The sequence below is a fragment of the Anabrus simplex genome, chromosome 14 (assembly GCF_040414725.1).
Source record: "Anabrus simplex isolate iqAnaSimp1 chromosome 14, ASM4041472v1, whole genome shotgun sequence".
Taxonomy (NCBI): domain Eukaryota; kingdom Metazoa; phylum Arthropoda; class Insecta; order Orthoptera; family Tettigoniidae; genus Anabrus; species Anabrus simplex.
The window spans coordinates 96,722,887-96,744,518 of record NC_090278.1 but is presented as its reverse complement, the minus strand read 5'-3'; the positions used below and the strand labels follow the sequence as shown (position 1 = coordinate 96,744,518).

The 21,632-nt window shown below is 39.2% G+C and overlaps 2 protein-coding genes across 10 annotated transcripts in view; one reads left to right on the top strand and one right to left on the bottom strand.

The window, feature by feature from the left end:
• The window catches only part of LOC136885533 (phospholipid-transporting ATPase IF), a 266,970-nt gene that overhangs the window by 55,806 nt on the left and 189,532 nt on the right, over positions 1 to 21,632 (bottom strand). For all 6 annotated transcript variants that reach the window (XR_010861552.2, XM_067158138.2, XM_067158139.2 and 3 more), the window contains exons 2-3: positions 4,465 to 4,572; positions 564 to 653 (exon numbers count right to left, since the gene is read on the bottom strand). Coding sequence is in view for 5 of the 6 variants with exons in the window: in XM_067158138.2 (XP_067014239.2) it covers positions 564 to 653; positions 4,465 to 4,572 (198 nt within the window). In the remaining variant the exon portion in view is untranslated. The remainder of the gene's footprint in view (positions 1 to 563; positions 654 to 4,464; positions 4,573 to 21,632) is intronic.
• The window catches only part of LOC136885536 (2-oxoglutarate dehydrogenase complex component E1), a 149,438-nt gene that overhangs the window by 82,371 nt on the left and 45,435 nt on the right, over positions 1 to 21,632 (top strand). For 3 of the 4 annotated variants that reach the window (XM_067158142.2, XM_067158144.2, XM_067158147.2), the window contains exons 5-8: positions 11,496 to 11,583; positions 13,797 to 14,114; positions 16,010 to 16,246; positions 18,638 to 18,839. In XM_067158142.2, the coding sequence (XP_067014243.1) occupies positions 13,818 to 14,114; positions 16,010 to 16,246; positions 18,638 to 18,839 (736 nt within the window). In that variant the 5' untranslated portion in view covers positions 11,496 to 11,583; positions 13,797 to 13,817. Of the gene's footprint in view, positions 1 to 11,495; positions 11,584 to 13,707; positions 14,115 to 16,009; positions 16,247 to 18,637; positions 18,840 to 21,632 lie in introns of those variants that run through there. The other variant, XM_067158145.2, reaches the window with a different exon arrangement.

Below are 21,632 nucleotides of genomic sequence, written 5' to 3'. Positions count from 1 at the left end.
GTGGATCTTTTCAGGTCTATTTCTTTATTTCCTTAGGTAGCAGAGTGTGTAATTTTACAGGAGTCAGTTTTTCAGTCTGTTGAAACACTAACTACACTACAGCAAACTTCCAAATTGTCACTTTTTTTTACAGGTATCTTATAGTGTACTATGAGTTTTGATAGACTGAAAAATTTACAAGTTAAATGACGAGAAAGAAAAAAGGATAGAATAAACTACTCTATTTCATGTCACTCTTTTGATCTTTGAACTTTCAATATTTTCCTTTTGTTTATTTGTTTATTCTATCATTGTTCCTGACAACCAGCATCGTAGCACAACGCCCTCTAGTGTTTGTTACAACCTCCGACGCGGTGGGATGCCATCTAGGCCATCTATGCATCAACTTTGATGTCCTGCTTTACTCCACCAGATGGCACAGTTGGGTGATCTGCTCGAGTTTTCTCGAAAAAACACCAAATGTGTTGCTAGACATCTCGTACGACACGGACTACCTCTGCCAGGCTGCTGAATTCAGCAGGAGAAATAAACACACACACATACAATTAGAAGTAAACACTTACAGCAATAATTGACATGCAGAGGAAGTAGAAGTTAGCGACCCGTCTGAACTGTTCGAACAAGTTCTTGGGGATGAAGTTCCACAACGTGTACTGAAACAGAACAAGACACAGCTTCAGTAGTCTAACTTCAAAATAAGAAGAATGTTAGAATTAATTTGCCAAGGATACAATGGAACAGACAAGTGATGACGGGATCCTCCTTCCCATTTCCTACATCAAGATCCATCAGGAGGTTCCCTCAATGTGTGTTGTCAGGATCCACACTAGCCTGTCATGTGGGATGTAACCAAATAACACACTGGGTTGTTAGTGCATCCGCCCTGTCAATATTTATTACATACATAAAAACAGAGCTGATCTCCGTACATGTTTTGAGAAAAGTTGGATCATTCTCTTCAGCAGTGATTAAAATCATACATTCCAGGATCGTAAACAAAACTACAAATTGTCAACATGATGTTGTATATGTAAAAACTTTGTATTTTCTAATGCTATCTTATCAATATTTTCTGTATACCACATGGTCCACCAGGCCCTTATGATCCAGTTTTATGCACCCCTTCACATTTACTACAATTCTGAAAGACATCAGTCCCTCTCCCTAAACCGGGGTAATATAACGAGATGTGTGTTTACGGGATAGAAGACAACAGGAATTGTGAGCGCCACTATTAATTCATTATGGGTACCTCGAATGAACCTGTAAAACGAGTACAGATACGCAGAACACGTACTTTAAAACAGGAGGTGGACGCACAGACCACGAGCATGGTTCTGTGTAGGCTGGGAAGTGGGCGCCATAGGTCAAGTGTCGCGGTAGCTCACATGGCAAGCGGGAGGGGAGATATGTGATAGTGGGTAGTGCTCGAGGTAGGAGGTTCGAATCCCACATAAGAACTTTTTAACAGCCAGTTGCCTAGGATGTCATAAGGTTGCATACTCGATAGCTTCCAAGGAGTGATTTATTTATTTGACCCTGTAAAAGACTGTACGTATTGCTGCATTGGGTATGGTGCTGGGTTGATAGAGGCTAGGAAACATGACAGGATTTCAGTTATTCAAGTCATTTAACACAGCACCTGCTTTAACTGATGACCTCCGTGGTCAATACCGAGCTGCACGCGATGTTATAAGGACCGTCTCGCCCGTAGCAACATCTCTGGAGAAACAGATCCGCATGCCTCGGTGATGAGCTGTCTAAGGTGACAAGGACTCGCTGGCTCCTGTCCATACACCAGTTGTTTTACATGGCCCCACAGAAAAAAACCCAGGGGCATAAGATTGGGTGGTCTGACGGGCCAGGGGTAGGTCCTCCCCTTCCTATCTATTTATGAGGATACGTCGCATGGAGATGGTTACGGACGACCACCGCCGCGTGCGGTGGAGTTCCGTCATGTTGAAACCACATCCTGCAGCGGTCAAGGAGAGGCATATGTTCCAAAAACGGTGGTAGTTCACTTTGGAGAAACCGCAGATAGCGTTGGCTGGTCAAATGGCCCTCAAAGAAATGGGGACCGATAAGGTGATCACCCAAGATTCCACACCATACATTCACGCCCCACTGTAGCTGAAAAGCTGCCTGTCACACCCAATGGGGATTATCCACACTCCAGTAATGCATATTATGGCAATTAATGGTGCTATTGTTGTGGAATCATGCTTCGTCTGTAAATAAGAGAATCGCTACAAAAGCAGGATCAGTGTCCACATGCTGTAGGATCCATTGACAGAACGCCACCTGGGCATCGAAATCATGACCATGGAGTTCTGGTGTAAGTGCAGATGGTACGGATGAAACCGGTGGGTATGCAATACCCACATAACAGGCGCTTGGCTGATGTTCGTCTCCTGTGCAATGGCCCATGTACTAGTATGAGGGTTACGGTGGATAGCATCAGACACAACCTCTTCATTGTCAGCATACGTCACGGGATGATCTCGAACAGCCCATGTCCTTCCCAAGGATGCAGTATCCCGCAGGCAACTTTCCACACTCCGAAATGTTATGCCCGTCGGTTGTTGCCTATCCAGATAGCGTTCTTGGTACAGGCGTTGTGCCTGATATGCATTCTGTCTGGCTTCTCCAGAGATAAGTAACATATCCACATACTCATCGCTGGAATACATCTCGAGGCAATGAATAACCTTTGAGTTGTGAATTGCTTCAAAGGAGGGGAGTTTGCGCAGGTACATACGTACCTGCCATTGCATGTTGTTATTGTTGCAATGGGGCATACTTTGCCCTATCTGTGGTGTACAAAGCTTGGAACATGTACAACGTAGCTAACTGGCCACAGACCATCATTGCTCATCCTCGTTGAACCCAGCACCATAGCCAATGCAACGATATATACGGTTTTTTACAGGGCCAAATAAACAAATCAATCCTTGGAAGCTATCGATTATGCAACCTTACGACATCCCAGACTGGCTGTTAAAAAGTTCTTATGTGGGATTCGAACCTCCTACCTCGAGCACTACCCACTATCACATATCTCCCCTCCCGCTTGCCATGTGAGCTACCGCGACACTTGACCTACGGCGCCCACTTCCCAACCTACACAGAACCATGCTCGTGGTCTGTGCGTCCACCTCCTGTTTTAAAGTACGTGTTCTGCGTATCTGTACTCGTTTTAAGGGTTCATTCGAGGTACCCATAATGAATTAATAGTGCCACTCACGATTCCTGTTGTCTTCTACCCCGTCAACACACATTACCCCGGTTTAGGGAGAGGGACTGATGTCTTTCAGAATTGTAGTAAATGTGAAAGGGTGCATAAAACTGGATCATAAGGGCCTGGTGGACCACGTGGTATAATTTCCAAAGTTGTCAAGACATCCATTCTTGAAAATTAAGATAGAGACACAAAACACCAAAGAGATGATTTTTGATATGTTAAAATAGCATTGTGACAAATGCTTGTGTCATTTAAATGAATAGAATCTTATAGGCCGGCTTTGAAAATTTTAAATGATGCTTTCACAAAGTTCAGTGCCTTGTCATGCTATAAATTGTTTAAAATGACCATTTGAGAAGCTTAGAATTGAGTAATGGAGCAATTGTGTCTTATAATATTATTAGCCAAAAATTAAACAGTGCAGATCCAATAATGTCCTGTTACAGCACTGATTTTCATATGTCCCCCAGGTTGTGAGACGTTCTTATTTATGTACAACATGGCAGCATAATGCATGTCGCTCTGCGGTCGGACAAGCACTAAGAGACAATGACAGGACATTATCGGTTCCCCACTATTTAATTTTGTTTGTCAAATGGTAATTTTAAACAATTTACAGCATCATAAGACAATGACGGTCTAACACAGGCACTGAACTTCGTGAAAGCGTCATTTTAAATTTCAAACTCCATTAATTTAAATGAAACAAGCATTTGTTACGATGCTATTTTAACATATCAATAATAATCTGAATGTGCCTCTACATTATTTTACTAAAGTTGCATTACACATTACCTTCAAACTCTTTGGTATTTTATGTCTCTTACCTTAATTTTTAAGAACAGACATCTCAGAAACTTGGGAAATTATATCCCAAAAATATTAATAAGAAAATATTTTTTCATTTGTAATTTTATTCTGGGTCCTGGAATATGTGGATGTTTGTATGATTTTTGATTGCAAATGAAGAGAATGGTGTAATTTTTTTTTTTTAACATGCACAAAGATAACTTTGTTCTTGTAAATGTAACAAATGTTGACAAGGTTGTCACAGTCAATACGGACCAGATGGATCAAAAATGATCAAATTCATTGATTCTCTGCTATTTTAATGCACAAAATAATTATCATGGTCAAGGTATCTTGAGAAATAATTTTAAACATAAAGAGGAAGGTGTAGTCCTCCATTTTTCTTCAGTGTAATAGGACAAACAAAAACTCACCTTGGCCGAGACAACACGATTGTCCACAAATCCGACGTTACCGCCTGGTGCATCACTACCACCCAACCACAACGTGCGGGTGTCGCCTACTGATGAGACTCTATTACCCTGCAACAAACAAACACACCAGGACTGACACATAATACAGGAGAGAGAGCTGTGACATCTGCTGTTCATGCTCACTGAGTTCCCTTCAAGATGGAAACACCAGTAACTCTGGCTACAAAAGTTCATGAAACAAAAGTGTGTGTACTGTTTCCAGTTTACTTTTGTGTGTAAATTTGAAATATAATTAAAATAAGTGTGAGTCTTCTGACAGAGCTCTATTTCCAATTATGGCAAACAAGTATCTAACCCTGTCTCTGAGAGTTGAAATGATTATGTGAAAAGTAATTGGAAATTCAAAATGACTAAACAGCTAAAATATAACTGTCATTATGGTATTGTTCATGTAACGTACTAGCTGATGTACCCGTGCTTCGCTACGGGATTCTCAGAAAGGCTGTCTTTGTGGTTTTCCTAACTGAAGTCAATATAGGTCATTACAAACATGTCAGTAGGAATGTGGTGATTAAAAGCAATTTTATCATAAAATAATCGATCAAATGAAAAACTGCACATTTTTTCATTTTTAACGAACAGTACTATGGTGTCAATCTAACAGTCCAAAGTTCCAGTGCTGGAATGACCAGGCCGCAGACAGCCGTGAACACTCCTCTGCCATTATTCCGTTAAATTTGCACACTGCTTCTTCCAATCAGTGCCTCAGAGTAGGGATTGAATAGCTCGAATGTTATGATGAACCAGTGTGTTACATACGAGTAGTATCAGAAAATATATGAACCAGAGGAATGGCATGCTAAATATGAAAGTTTCTAACTCCCCAGCTACTTAGTACTCACGGTCAGGGGCACGAAGCTGAGCTTGCACCTGGGAGATAGTGGGTTCAAACCAAACTGTCGGCAGCCCTGAAGATGGTTTCCCGTGGTTTCCCATTTTCACACCAGGCACATGCTGGGGCTGTACCTTAATTAAGGCCACGGCCGCTTTTACCAGTGTCGGCCATGTTTTGGTGAATCCAAGCGAATGCATCCCTTGAGTTGCGTAAAAGCATCACTAAGTGGAAGAGAAAACTGTACTAGTTTTGGCCGTTGCTTTGGGTAAACCTTCTGGGAGATAATACTTCAATATACGTAGCTGTTTTTGTTTAAAACATAGAAGTTGGAATGGTCCTCGCCTTAACTAGAAATAATAATTCTGGCCCTATACTTGTTTTAAAATGGAGATTTGCAAACTAATTTGGTTCACATGGACAAAGATGTAGAAATATGTAGCTGTTTAGTTGACGGCTTCCTTATTCACGTGGCCTTGTGGAATTTAATTCTTAGATACCTGGTCCACTGGTCTAGATATGCAGACAATATTTTCACCATCATTGATCAGCGCAATACAGACAATAAAACTTTAACTTAATACTTTGGGACCGGGCGAGTTGGCCATGCGGTTAGGGTTGCACAGCTGTGAGCTTGCAACCGGGAAATAGTGGGTTTGAACCCCACTGTCGGCAGCCCTGAAGATGGTTTTCCATGGTTTCCCATTTTCACACTAGGCAAATGCTGGGGCTGTACCTTAATTAAGGCTAAGGCTGCTTCCTTCCCACTCCTAGCCCTTTCCTATCCCATCGTCGCCATAAGACCTATCAGTGTCGGTGCCACGTAAAGCAAGAAAAAAAAAACCAACAACTTTGGATTCCCACATAAAATTCACAGTTGAATGGAAACCAACAAAAGTTTTAATTTTCTTGACCAAAATTTAAGAGGAATTAAAGCTCTTTAAGTTTTGTAATCTTGAGGAAAACTACCCAAACATTAAACAATATTCTCTCCACCCTGGCATCCACAAAAAGGCCGGTTTCTGCAGTATGATACACAGAGCTCTTCAACACCAAAAAAGATTACAAAAAAGAAATTGTCATATACACTATAGCACATAGTAATGATTACAATACAAATGTTGTTGACAAAATCATCAGTAAAATAAAGAATAAGCCCACATTGATAAAGGAAAAGGTTAAGACTACGTCACTTTTACTTTCAATAACAGCAATGTACATACAATTACAAAACATATTTAAAAATCAAAACTTCAACATTGCCTTCAAAACAAATAACACAAATTCCAAATTATTTGCAATCGGAGGTTTACAAATTAAAATGCCATCAATGTGAGGCTATCTGTATCACACAAACTGGAAGAAGATTCGTAATTCATTATACAGAACATACAAATACAAATAAACGCAGAAAATTTTTCATGCTGGGGAATCACATGAATGATTACAACAGTTCGGAAGTTAAGGATAAGTCATAATTCTTTCCTGAGCTCATGTTACCCGAAATCTGAAAAATAAGTGTGAATGACGCATCCCTGTCCCCATTTAAACCAATTTTATGTTGCATTTAAGTGTATATTTTGACCAAGTTTATTATCTTGGTCATATTTTGCTCATTTTACTGATATAAGGTCATATTTGGTTACATTTTAAGCATTTTTGTTTAATTTGAGGCATCATTTTTAACAAGGTGCATGTTATCTGCGTTGAGTTTCAATCACTGGAATTTCAAATACTGCAGTAGATATATTTTTCTTTCTTTCTCTGAAAGAGATAGCTAGCAGGTTTAGAAGATATGATTCATACGTACGCTGACAGATACTCTGTCTGTTTTTTTTTTTTTTTTTTTTTTTTTACGTTGCACCAACATGGATAGGTCTTATGGTGACGATGAGGTAGGGTGTGAAAATGGGAAACCATGGAAAAATAAATTAATATCAACAAACTAACAAGTCCTTAACAAAACATAATACCCAGCCAGCTCCTGACCCTCCGATTCTCCTCCCCTCACGAGCGACAGTTCAAGGCAATCTCTGGTCAGCGCTCATTCAAACATCAGCACAACTTGAGTAGCCCAGGGGAGTAAGTACCTTTCTTGGCATTTTGAATTATCTATTGACAACACAACGTTTCTTATTCTTCTTCACATTACATTTCATCTTTCATAGAAGAGGAAAAGCGTCATTTGTGTACAAACTTCGTTCTCATGTTCCGTACTGATGCCCACATTTTACAATATACTCTGTATGACAAAAGGTCCAAGGAATAACAACTCCTCCAGCCAGGCATATTTTATAATTAGCACTGGACTGAAGATAGACCATAATGATCACCACTACTCAATGTAGAAAAATAATCCATGATGTAATATGTCAACACTAAACTTTTCCATCAAATATTTTTGAAAATTTTAAGATGCCTTTATTTTATGTCTACCAGCGGAGGATAAGCCATTAAGGGTTGAAACATGTCCTAGTTTTACAAGTTCTTATGAGTGCGCATTCCATTTAGTTTGAAGTGGCTTGAACAGGTGGACCAATATATTCCTTTAAAGAATTGTATTTATAAACAAGTATCTTTTAACATGGACACAGGATAATTTAAAAAATTGTGAATGTTATACTTTGCGCAATGATTTCCATGGGAATTGTCTAGCTTTCCTCTGACGGTATGAAATAAATAAAATAGTCCCCTAGCAATTCTACCACTACAAGAAAAGAAGAAACAAAAAAGTAGGCTATATTGTTATTGCTCCCATAAATTTTAAAGAACAAGAAATATTGCAAAGTAAAGATTGTAATTGGATACATACCAGAACATTTACAATACATTACTTCTTCATCTGAGCATATTTCTGTAGGTGAAGGGTTTACACCACACTCCACAGAGATCGGAACCAGAAGAGTTCATTCACAACTGTGCTCCACGTTCTTGGCTGAAAGCTATTTAATGATTTACGAAAAAATGAAATGGCATTTGGCTTTTAGTTCTGGAGTGTCCGAGGACAAGTTCAGCTCGGCAGGTGCAGGTCTTTTTTTATTTGACAATAGTAGGCGACCTGTGCGTCGTGATGAGGATGAAATGATGATGAAGACAACACATACCCCAGCCCCCGAGCCAGCGAAATTAACCAATGATGGTTAAAATTCCCAACCCTGCAGGGAATTGAACCCGGGACCCCTGTGACCAAAGGCCAGCACGCTAACCATTTAGCCATGGAGCTGGACAATGATTTGCGAGATTCCCTATAATTAGACAAGTCTTTGAAACAATGTGACAACTTAATTGTTTTTCAACAATGTAGTAGATTTCCATAGAAACTGATTTCAACATATCAGGACTTTAAAAATTTTCTAGTTAAATGGAGCAGATCTAGAGAAGACAGGTCTCGGAGAAATTTCCAGTGGAGTTGTCCAGTGAGTACCCGATATGGCTTCAAGCCCTGTAGAGCTAGTTCAATTTTTGAAAGAGAGAAAAATGTTCTATTGGCATTTACGATGTTATCTCTGGTGACATAATCAAATGGTTTTGTGAGGTCTTTTCTGATATCCCCAACACTTCCTCTCTTAATTGTTCTCTGTACTCTTGTGACAGTTCAAAGTTTTCTCGATGCACAGTCACAAATTTCACACCCTACGATGTCACAAGTATTTCAATTTTGCTTTTTCTTGAAATTTGTTCACATTTGCTCTGAAGTGTTAATTATTATTATTATTATTATTATTATTATTATTATTATTATTATTATTATTATTATTATTATTATTATTATTATTATTATTATTATTATTATTTCAGTATTTTTATGAACACATGTTACTGTTTCACCTTAGTTTTGCACACTTTGTGAACGATATTGTTTGTGAGTGGAAAGAGGATGAATTTTGGACATCAGTGAATTCAGTCTGTACACTATGCAAATGCAAAATATTACAAGTGATAAGCTTTAACAGCTTCATTTCAAGTAATACTAATTCCGTATTGACTATAATCAATCAATGAATATTCCAGATAAGTAGGGCTGTTACGCACACTTACCTCGGTAGAAGCGAGTCATTCTCTGCACATCGGGGCCAATAATAAGGAATAAAATTATATCCATTACCACACAGAACTTTACCATCATGGCCCCGATCTGACTTTAAATTCTGAAGCATTTAAATTTTAGTATACCATCTAAGGAATGCTTATTAAGTTTCAAGAAATCTTTCACCAAGTGATACAAATCAAGTGTGCTACTTACAACAAGTGATATTTTAAGATTTTATAAGCAAAACTGGTATTTTCCAAGAACATCAACAAGAGAAATATGGACAATTTGACTGTTTTACCTGTCTTATGACTTACAATTTTAACAAAATTTGAAGATCTTATTTTAAATTGTCAAAAATTTTAATGTGTCTTTCCAATTTTAATAATTATTTCTGATATATTAATGTTAATTTATTATTAGCTGATGATGTCCCTTAGGGGACGAAACATGTCCTAGATATAATAAATTATATATTGTATTGAACAGGCGGACCACTTAATAATAATATTTAAGTTTATCTTGAATATTCATTGATTGAATGCAAAATATACCAAATTTCTGTCAACTTTCACCTTTTAATATATTATAAAGCATGAGATTTATGTTTATAGCATTTTTTACAACAGTAAGGATTTTTCCAATTTGTACGTCATTTGATATTTAAGTAGGGCTGTTATCTTGTTATTTGTCCTACTATTTTCTCTTATGTTACTGCTTGATGTTGAAAGACAAAGTTAAAACTCTGTCATAGGTTGTATGATGTTAGGTTCAAGGGAAGGTGCTAAAGAACGATCCTACCAACACCAGTGACAGGAAAATAGCATCTCTTCTTAAAGCTAGCTCCATTCAAAGTGACGTTTCTCATGGTTAGTGATAGGGGCTTCCACAGTTCCCTGTCCAAATGGTCTTCCTAAGATTGATAAAGAAGGAATTCACCAAGTGGTAGGTTCAGTGTCATTGCTCTGCAGACAGTCTTGGTTGTACGACTGAAATATGTCAGAACCAAAACCAGACCCAGCGACCGCTGCTCAGCACAAACATCTGTGTCGTGTGGTCGGCCGTTATTCTTGCCTCTCTAGACTCGGGCCGCTTTCTGACCGTCGGATAGCTCTTCAATTGTAGTTGTAGACACGTAAGCTGAGTGGACCTCAAACCAGCCCTCAGATCCAGGCAAAAATCCCTGTCCAGGCCAGGACCTCGAGCTAAGAGGCAGGCCCCTACCCAGCAATGAAACAAGTCAGCTTGTGAAAACTATAACACAAACTAATATCCACAATATAACATTATGTCAAGCTTGAGTGGAGTTTGTAAAAGTGGGAAAGATTATAATGTGAAGACAAATTTGGAATTCAAGAGGACAAATTGGGGCAAATATTCATTTATAGAAGAGTTAGGGATTATAATAATTTACTAAGAAAGATGCTTGATAGATTTCCAACTTGTTTGAAATCATTTATGAAGAGACTAGGAAAATAACCGGTAGGCAATCTGCAATCTGTGCAACAGTTCTAAATGCAGAGCAGTGGTGACTGATGAATACATTTGGATTTTCTATATTTTATATCGAGAAATACAGTAATATGATGGTCAAACATGATTGAAATGAAAATCCACAGCCTGTTTCCAGTCAATGACCGGGTCAGGAATGGAATGAATGAAGCCCCCATCTAGCGGCGAGGATAGGAATCGTGCCGGCTGCCCAAGCCTGTCGCACTCCTCTGGGGCAATGATAAATGACTGACTGATGAAATGAAATGATATTGGAGAGTGTTGCTGGAATGAAAGATGACAGGGAAAACCGGAGTACCCGGAGAAAAACCTGTCCCACCTCCGCTTTGTCCAGCACAAATCTCACATGGTGTGACCGGGATTTCAACCACAGAACCCAGCAGTGAAAGGCCGGAGCACTGCCGAGTGAGCCACGGAGGCTCCTCACATGATTACTTCAGGTTTTTATATTGTTGTTGTTTTTAATATTAAGAAACAAGAAGGCTTCGTACGTAAGATGCAGTATCTACAGCAGGTATACCTCAAGCTAAAATGGCTCACTTTTCCTCTAGAGCCAGAAATATTGCATGCCAATAAAGTGTCACTTTTTTGTTGCAGTCAACATGATCATGGGATACCTCAAGTGTCCAATGGAAGCCATGACACAAAAAACATGAAGAGGATTTAGTCAAAGGCACAACCCAAGGTAAGAGCTTGCTTTATAGTCAAAAAATAAATGCTGTGTTAGCAGTGGCCAACATTGAAGGCTGATCGGCAGCAGTTTCACACATAGGAGCTCTACTGGCTGATGACTGACTTAATTACTGTTTCACATTTAGATGTTCTTCTAGGAGGTTCCGATGCCATTTTTCCTAGGAATTCCATTCAAGAGCCTGTTTTGGTATGCGACCTATCCATCTGGACTTGAGCCATGTTTTGCTGGGTGTCACGCCATCACACTCCTAGGATGGTTCTGAAACAAAGTGTTATAACTCCAGTCACCTAGCATAACTCAAGCCCGTAAATGAATATAGATTTCATGGCCGACTCAAAGATCCCCAATTTTATCTTCGTCCTCAGTTGTCGAGACTTCCACGCTGGTGGCCCCTTTGGACTTATTAAACTTATTTTTGACATCTTTACTCACTCCTCCATTTCTAGAAATAATGTTTCTCAAGAGAAGGCGTGATCTTGCTCTGTCACATTTTCCAGTATCAGTGGGTCCATGCCTTCAACATTCACCTTTAGCTCCTTGGTCTTATCAACATTTATTTTTGAGTCTCACCTTTGTGCTTCTGTTTCAAAGTCTTTCATCTTCTCAGACAGGAAACGTACAATATCGGCTCTTGCATACCTTCAGTCAGGCCCCACTGTATTTCTCTCAACCTTCCTCATGACCTGATTTAGTGTCATCAGGAGTAGCAAAAGAGAAAGTAAGTATCCTTGACTCCTTCCTGACTCTATATTTGGAAGAGGTTTCACTGATGTTCCACTTGATAGAAATAACCTCTAATTTACATGGGAACCATGTATCACTGTTGACGTTCCACATATAGCTATTTCAGTATTATTATTCAGCACAAGCAGAGGCACCTTCCAAAAATGATCAAATATTTTTTTAACACGACGGTGGGTACGCTCCTACGGTTGGCTCCCCTTCCTCCATCCAATGGGGCTCTCAATTAGCTGAGTCTGGCATTTATTCTGCTTGCTTGCACCAACTCTTTTTCTCTTCTATATTAAGTTTGTGAGACCTAGATACCCTCGAGTTGGTACTTGCCTTCCAATCACTGATCTCAGGTGGCAGACGGGGATTGGGGAATGTTCTGCAACTAATTCCTCTTCATATAAATTAATATTGTTCATCCTGCTCATGTTTTTGCCTCTCCTATCAAGTACCAAATGACTCAGAATACTGTGAAAGAATGCACCATAGGAATTTAAAAGGTAATTACTCTCTGATACCTTCCAAGAGATATACATCATATGTGAGCATGTTAGTTCAGGTTTGTATCTTAGATGTATTCCTTAGATTTTCCTCAGTTCTTTATCATGATTTGTCAGCCTGGTCTGATACTGTGGGTTTTTTTTTTTCCCTAATGGTTTAACATTGCACTAACACATCAAAGGTTTTTGGTGACAGAAGGATGAGAAAGTACCTAACGCAGAGCCGGGTACTACAGCTAGTTTACTATAAAATTGATGCTTGTTGATGCTTGTTGTTTAAAGGGGCCTAACATCTAGGTCATTAGACCAACTATAAAATTAAACTGTGTTTTCTTAATCTTTGTTGTTGTTCATTGAATTTGATTCCTTTAAAATATATGTTAACATGTAACTACAAAAGTTAAAAGAAAATACTACACTGAAGCTCCGAGAAAGTGTGATACAATTAGATAAACGTTTTGCGATAAAAACTCAAATCGTAAATTTACATGTTAATATCTAAAATCCATGTTTGCAAGAGCGACCAGTTTTCCTTATCAACAGGTATGTTACTATTTCCTTCCATGTAAATAACAGTAGGACCAGGAAGCAGAGGAAATGGCCGCAGAAAGGTTTGGCAGCCATACTGTACCAGTTGACAGTAAAAACTGTAGTACCTCTGCAGGCATCTCCCACTATTTTATAAGGCTCATACTGTATGTGTACAAAATATGAAAGAACCTAAGATTGAGCCTTGTGGAACTCCTCCCATTTCTACTACTTGAATTTAATTATTCAGATAAGAATTCACACCATAGTAATTTAGTTATGAAATTAAAACTAGATGAGAGATACATTCAAAGGCTTTGCTGAGATTTCAGAGTGAGGTCTGAGAAACTTTTTTTTTACTTTCCAAAGCTGAAATTGCATATTGTAAGAGAGATTCTATAGCTTGAACAAGTGAAACTGAGGTTGAGAAGTTTCTGGTTGCAGTTGTGCCAGCGCCAGTCCAAGATGCAGTTTGTCAGCAGAACACTGTTCAGTGTACTGCAACACAGCGGGCATTCGCCTCAGGTAATGCTCCTGAAGGGCTCTGTGACCTCCTACATCCAGATCTACCGCTGGGGAAACAGTTACTCTGCGCAGGAATCCTTTCTGAGTGGCACTGCGGCTTCATACTTGGAGAGTATGTACAACCTGTGGCTCGAAGACCCTAGTAAAGTGCATCCCTCCTGGGACGAGTTCTTCAAGAAAGTAGCACAAGATACCAAGAGCGGACAAATGTACCCACCACTTCCTTCGCAGAGATCGGTGAGTACAGCTGAGACCTTGTCATATCATGACCACTACAAATGAAATAGTATATTAACCTTTTGCACTCTGATTTATTTTCAATGCTGGTAATAGTCCACTCTGACTTATTTCAGCAGTTTTGCCAGAAAATTACCTAACATGTAACGTAATGGATTTATCCCAAACACTTGAGAAATAACTCCTAATATGTTAGCATTGCTGCTTTCATGGCCCGTAATTATAGGCACGACATAGGCTTTTTGGGCTTACGCTGTGTCAAGAAAATAAGGTGAAATTCTTTACATTTCGTAGAACTTTGCTCTGTGTCTTCAGAAGAAAATCTTGACTGTTCACGAGGAGAGTCTTCTTCTGAAGATGCAGAGCAAAGTTCTCTGTGAAATGTAAAGAATTTCACTTGTTTTCTTGTCAGGGCATAGGCCCAAAAAGCCTATATCATGTCTATAAGTCTTTTCTTTTTTTAAAATAAATTGCTTTACGTCGCACAGACACAGATATAGGTCTTATGGCGACGGTGAGATAGGAAAGGGTTAGGAGTTGGAAGGAAGTAGTCATGGCCTTAATTAAGGTACAGCCCCAGCGTTTGCCTGGTGTGAAAATGGGAAACAACGGAAAACCATATTCAGGGCTGCCGACAGTGGGGTTCGAACCCACTGTTTCCCGAATACTGGTGAAATGAATGACTAATTTAGTCAATAAAGGAGTGTTTGAACCACCTGTATTTCAGCAGGTATGGTATGCAATGCTGGCTTTTGGTCATATTTGGTGGGTGCTAATTCCAGCCTTGTAGGAAAATTCAAGGAAACGTATAATAAAAGTCACAAGGAGCGTTGCCATGATCGGATATGGTACTGCGTGGTATTCAGTAGTGTTCAACTATTGCAATGCGTGTGGATGAAATACCTTTTGAAGAGACACTCCTCAGTTATATCGTTCACTGTGACACCTTCACTCACTCTGTCTTCACTGCACACACGGAAGGATGCAGCTTTTAATTCCCACTCTTAATCAAAGCAACTGACCGATAGCCTCTGCCATCTCTAGAGGAAATAATTGTACGTAGAAGTCCTACATTACTCTCTAAAATATTTTTACTGTTTTTAATTGCAGTTTTCCTCTTTCTTTCTTACTCCTGACATCGTATAAACCGTGAAGGTTTGGGAAAAAAGGCATTGAGGTCTGAATATTGGAAACCACCATTTGAAGACCCCTGGCTTATAGTACTTTTCTATCCTTTATTTGTAATTGTCTGGCCATATTATTTGTCCTTTTAGCAGCCTGGTCATTTTTAGGAAGCTAATGAAATAAAATAATTATTTTTCTAGCCAAACAATAAATACTTCAAACTCATCAGGTTGTTGTAATGGCTTCTTAGTAACAGCAGTACTTCTGTATGCAGCGGATGTCCATTGCAGATTGGTGTTCAGTTTTATTACAATAGAACTAAGGGGTTAAAAACAAATAAAGTTGAAACCTGATGTAGATCTCATCTTTCATCAAAGCAGCTGTTCAAATGATGTCCATCGTTCTCGATACAAATACTGCAGCTGCGTAAGAAATTTCAAAACACTCATATCTCCGCCTCTGAAATCTCGCATATCGGTCATCTGATTTCATTCTGCAGAGCTTTAAGAGTACGTGGATTGTTCGTGTTTTAAAGTTCCCGATGAATAAAAGTCGGAGGACCAAGGGGACAAAAACCATGACTAATTGTAGGAGATGACTAGGTTTCACTTACTTCAGGATCTTTCCTATCAACCTCCGTTCGTCAACTCTGACCCCAACAGTATTTGCTTTGCGAGGCCTGTTGCCAGGTAGCTCTGTAGGGATCCACATTAAATTTGTTTTCTAATATGTCAATTGATGGTGGTTTTTTTTTTGTCTGTCGTCAACAGAATGTCTTGACGACAACCATACCAGCCAAGATGACGACATCATCAGGAGCTCCCTTGGTCATCAGCGAAAAGTCTATCGAGAACCACCTCAAGATACAGAACATCATACGGGCTTACCAGGTCCGTGGCCATCTGCATGCCCAGGTCGACCCTCTGGGGATTAGCTTTGCATTTTTGGATCATCACTTCGTGGACCGAAGCAGGCTGCCACAAGAACGCGTCGCTCAGTACATGCAGGTAAGAGGGATTATTAATAATTAGGACCGTGGAGGCAGAAAGGATCCAGAAATTTAAGCAGGCTGCCACAAGAACGCGTCGCTCAGTACATGCAGGTAAGAGGGATTATTAATAATTAGGACCGTGGAGGCAGAAAGGATCCAGAAATTTGAGGTATTTGAATGCCTGGGAGAATGGATAGGAAACAACTTGTTATAAAGTGTGACCTTAATGTCAAGGATCAACAAGATCATCAACCTGGTGTACAAAGTAACCTGCAGAAGGTCTCAGTGAGCACAAAACTACCAGAAACTGACAAGAAACAGGATTGATCCAGAAGTTCAAACTACTGGAGAGAAACATACTTGGATCATACAGTACCACAAGATGGAGAAAATGTCAGATGTCATCAGGAAAAGGAGTGTCATTTGGACACATCTACAGAATGGATGAGCGAAGATAAACCAAACCAGTACAAGTAGTAAGAGGTGAAACAGGCTGATAGGCAGCAACCCAGTTGGAAGTTAGGAGCTCTTTAATATTTCATTATGAACTCTTACTTAGTAGTGCATAATGCTTTGAATTAAGATGGCAATAAGTTATTCAAATATCGGCACCGGTTGCTGCAAATGTTCAGAATGTCTTCTGCTAGCTTCTATACAGGCAGAGCATCTGATATGGAAGTTAGCAAGGTGACCCCACAAGGAAAGATCTACTGGAGTTGAGTCTTCCCATCTATCTCTCTGGAAAATGTTTACTGAGGAGATCACAGGCAATTTGAGAGAAGAGTGTTGCCATATCACCTAACAGCTCATTTCTCCATCTAAACAGGGAACAGCATATACAGTCCACTTCATCTCCTGTACTAAATATTTTATGCTATACCGTTCCACCTGGAGATTTACCTGAGTTCACTACTTAAAGAGGCCACATCATGTAACAATAGAATTGGCTGATGATGATGATGATGATGATTATGATACCTACAAGTAATATATCTCCACCTTTACTAATTTATCCTCTAGCGGCTCTATGTATTGTATATGATACGTATTTTTCTGGCTCAGACAAGTAGTGTAACTTGTGGTGACCTTTTGTATCATACATTACATATTCTGCGTTTTATGTTTGTATTGTTGGGTCTCCTCGTATTGCAAGGTATAGGTGGCTGCACTGTTTAAATGTCAAAACTTGGTACAGTCCTGGACAACTAAAGATAACCGTAGAAACCCTCTCCAAAATTTTCCAAAATATACCGTTTTTACAGTATATCAATGTAAACAGAGAAGGAATGAGATTAATATAAAAAATCTCTCCCCAAAGGCACCCCATAGGTAAAAGTTTGCCTCCTCACCTAAAATATTATTTGCCATATTTTGTTAACTAAGAACCCATTAAACAAACAAAAAAAGTATAAATTTCACCTTGGGTCTTTAGACGTTATATAGAAGTCCACCAAAATTTTCTTCAGATTCCTGTGTAATGTAAATGCTCTTTACTGTCAGCTAGTTTACAAAAGTCCTTCGTAAGGATTTCACCGACATTTCTCTTAATTCCAGTGGGAGTATCATTCATGTGTAAATATGATGAGTGGTGTCTATATCATTTTTCCTTCTTGTATTATGTTGATGTGCTTCTTTATTGAGTAATTTAGCAGGTTTCCTTTGATGTTCATTGTGCACTGGTAAGTGTATACTGTATGCAGTTCCTTGTTTCCACCTGATTGCTTTCTCTTGCCATATAAAACCATCCTGAGCCCCTGTGGAATTTCCTCACATTATTGTTCCATACCGTAGATATGAATCAAAGAAAGCATACTAGGCAGACATCATTTGAGGTATTTTAAGGTACAGTATTTCAGCAATTTTTGGTTATTTATTTAATTGTGCTCCCTCTAATTACACTCATAGGCTGGGTATCAAGCGAGGAGTTTCTCCAGACTGTCTCAAGATTTCAGTCATAGTTCAGGATAGAAATCGTCCAGATACCTTCCGACATCTGATCTGTTTTTTAGTAGTGGTAGATTCCACAAAAGGCCGATAGTATAAAGAATGATTTGTTTTCCAAAGTTCCTTTGTTTCTTTTTTTCCTCTTAATAAGAGATATAATTTAGAAACATTTTACAGGAAGCTCCTCACTAACAAACAAAGCATTCCATGACAGGGAATTTGTTCATACTGATCTCCTCTTGCACCCCTCGAAGTTTCTAACCATTAGAGGTAGGTCATTTTTTAAATATTTTCCCCATGTAGAAGGAACTAAAATAAGAAGGGATAATAATATTTTATAACTTTGCTTTTTACAAATATAATCAAATTGATACCCAAAGTATTTAAAGTGACTGCTGTATCTTGATTTCAAATTTGTAGAAAATGAGGCCAGGGCAATATATCATATGTTGTGTATCCACAGGCCTCCCCGGGAGATGCTAGCCTGGACGAGCTATTCATCTTACCTACAAGCACGTATATCGGTGGGAGCGAGAAGATTTTAAGTCTACGGGAAATCCTGAAGCGTCTGGAGGCTGCGTACTGCCGCTACATTGGCGTTGAGTACATGTACATCCCTCAACATGCCAAGTGTGATTGGATTCGCAGCCAGTTCGAGGTACCTCGTAAGTAGAGATCTGTAACTACTCGTAAAGGGAAGCATTGTTTGCTATAGACAGATCCTGTTGATCTGATGAAAGTAAAATGATTCAAATCATTGTCATTATTGATCGAACGCCCCTGGAAAGGAAGTACACCGATCCCATATGTCACTCAAACATGTTGTGAGCGCTCGGTAGAAAGCAACAGCGATCGAAATAGACGTAGGAATGAGACTAAAACGGGCACTGTTATCAGTGCCCACTAATTATCTGTGAGATTTCTCATACGTTTCAGATAGCACATTCAACAGTGAGTGATGTAAATGAGAAATTGAAATGCCAGAGAAATATAAAATCCTCACCTCAAGCAAGGACAACCTATTGATAAGTGTTTAGGCAATTGCCATTGTGTGTATAATTTTGTCATGATTTGTTGTCAACCTATGGAGATGTATGTAGGCAATCTGCATGATAATTGTTATCAGATTTAATGTAAATAAGGCCTCCCTTGTAAACCTTTTCAGTCCGATATTATTACCATTGAAATTTGTGCCAACGGGCTTCTTGCCAATGAGCACTGTTGTATCCTATTTAAAGTGGAATACAGTATCCTGCCTAATACCTTCAACCTCGTAAGCTGCCCAGAGCTTGTTCGCTGACCGGCGTAGTGAAGCCAGGCATTCCAAGGTGAGCTGCGATGGACGGCAGGCGTGTGAAGGAGCTTCGCAGCGCAATGGCATGGGTCTGTGACATAGGTCCAGGTTCAAGCTGACCTTCTTCAGGCATTGTGGCCCATTGAGTTTGTGGAGTTGTCCTATTCGTCAGCGCTGGTTTTTCTGCAAATTTCTTCAGTTTTCATCAAGTGGAAAGAAGTGTTATGTGGACCCATGTGGTGTACCTGGTAATCCTGCAAAATTGTAAGTTTGTCTGTTCTTTCCTTGTGAAATCGATCAAGCACGTGTTTTTTTTTTTTAAGAAAGAAAAATGGATTGATTGTTCTGCGAAACTCTAAATTGAACCTCTAATACATCGAGTCTCGACCATAATAATAATAATAATAATAATAATAATAATAACAACAACAATAATAGTAATAGTAATAATTTTGGTATTAGCACGTATGTTTGCTTGTTCGGCTAATACCTTCAACGGCTTGATCAACTAAACTTCATCTAGGTTTCAGGAAAATGCTTGGTATCTATGGATTTTCAAAATTTTAACTTCATTTTTATTATTATGATTATAATCTTTGTGCAAACTGATTGTTAAAAATTAAATTGTGAATCAAGGATGGTCCACGCACGGTCCCATCTTAATCTCCCGAACTCTTTTCTAAGCTTTATTTCTCGTTGGGCTTTAAGGTTTAGTTCCTACCTTATTTTTTTCTGTTTATTTTTTTTGCATATTTTAATTTTGGGGCCGGATCTGTTTCGTTTTGCCTGGGTGGACATGTTGTTGGTTGTGGTTGCGATACCAACGTGTTGTTGATTGGATTGTTGTGGAAGCTTGTGATTGCTTGGGTCCGGATATTGTGATTTTACCTTCCTGCCTGTGAATTTTTAAGTGGAATTCTGGTTTTTCAGTTAAATATTAGTTCTAATATTTTTTCTTTTGGCCCCCTATTTATCTTCTATGTGGGTTATTTTTTGGACGTCTCAGTTCTTGTCCGGTAAATTATTTTACGTCCTTGCGCTGACCCCTTGGTGGGAAAGAAGAGTTAAGCCACATAAAGGTTTAAAGAATCTGAATGGAGAGTTACGTTCCTGAATTAATATATTGTAATTATTCCTAATTAGTAGTAAGGTTTTAATTTTAAGATTTCATGGTAGGTGACTGGTCATGTTTATGAGTGTAATTTAGTTTGAATCTTATTAACTACTTTCGTTAATTTGTTGGAGGAAAACTCATTATTTTTCTACCTTTTGAGTTACCCTAATTAATTTATCAACTCAGTGATTAATTTATTTTCGACCCTTTGAGTTATACTAATCAATTTATCGTTTATGAAATAAAGTTATCTTGCTTTACAAGAATGATGTTGATTTTCATTTCTTTGAATCAATTCAACACTGTCACTTAATTCTGTCTACGGCCTTGAGCTTACTCTATAAGTGTTGTTTTGGTGATGTGTTTTCCCTTGCATTCTTATGCCTTTCCTTCTCCTTCGGGGCCTAACACACTACCAACCTTCTTACCTGGTGGATTCCCATTGGGTAGGTAAGGTTAAGGCTCACCTTTCTAGGGGTTACATAGACGGTGCAAAGCAAGGAAGTCAAAACAATTTTTTTAAAGTTATTTATTTATTTATTTGCTATTTGCTTTACATCACACTGACACAGATAAGTCTTATGGCGACGATGGGACAGGAAAGGAAGCGGCCGTGGCCTTAATTAAGGTACAGCCCCAGCATTTGCCTGGTGTGAAAATGGGAAACCACAGAAAACCATCTTCAGGGCTGCCAACAGTGGGGTTCGAACGCACTGTCTCCCAGATGCGAGCTCATAGCTGTGCACCCCTAACCACAAGGCCAACTCGCCCGGTTCAAAACAATTAAGTGAGAGGGACCACTGATGCCTCTGACTTGTGATGAAGTCAAATGCGCAACCTTCATTAGAAACTCTGGTCACAGACTCTCAATTAGCATCTGGGTATGGAGGATTTCACAGGGAAGCTGCGGATCACTGAACAGAATGCTTGTTGCCACTGTGAACTCTAGAGCAATGGATGAGCACACTGAGGCATTCTCTGAGGTATTGTAGTGCTGGCCTATTTTTAGGTCCTCAAACCTCAAATGCCTGGCAGTATTAGACAATTCTA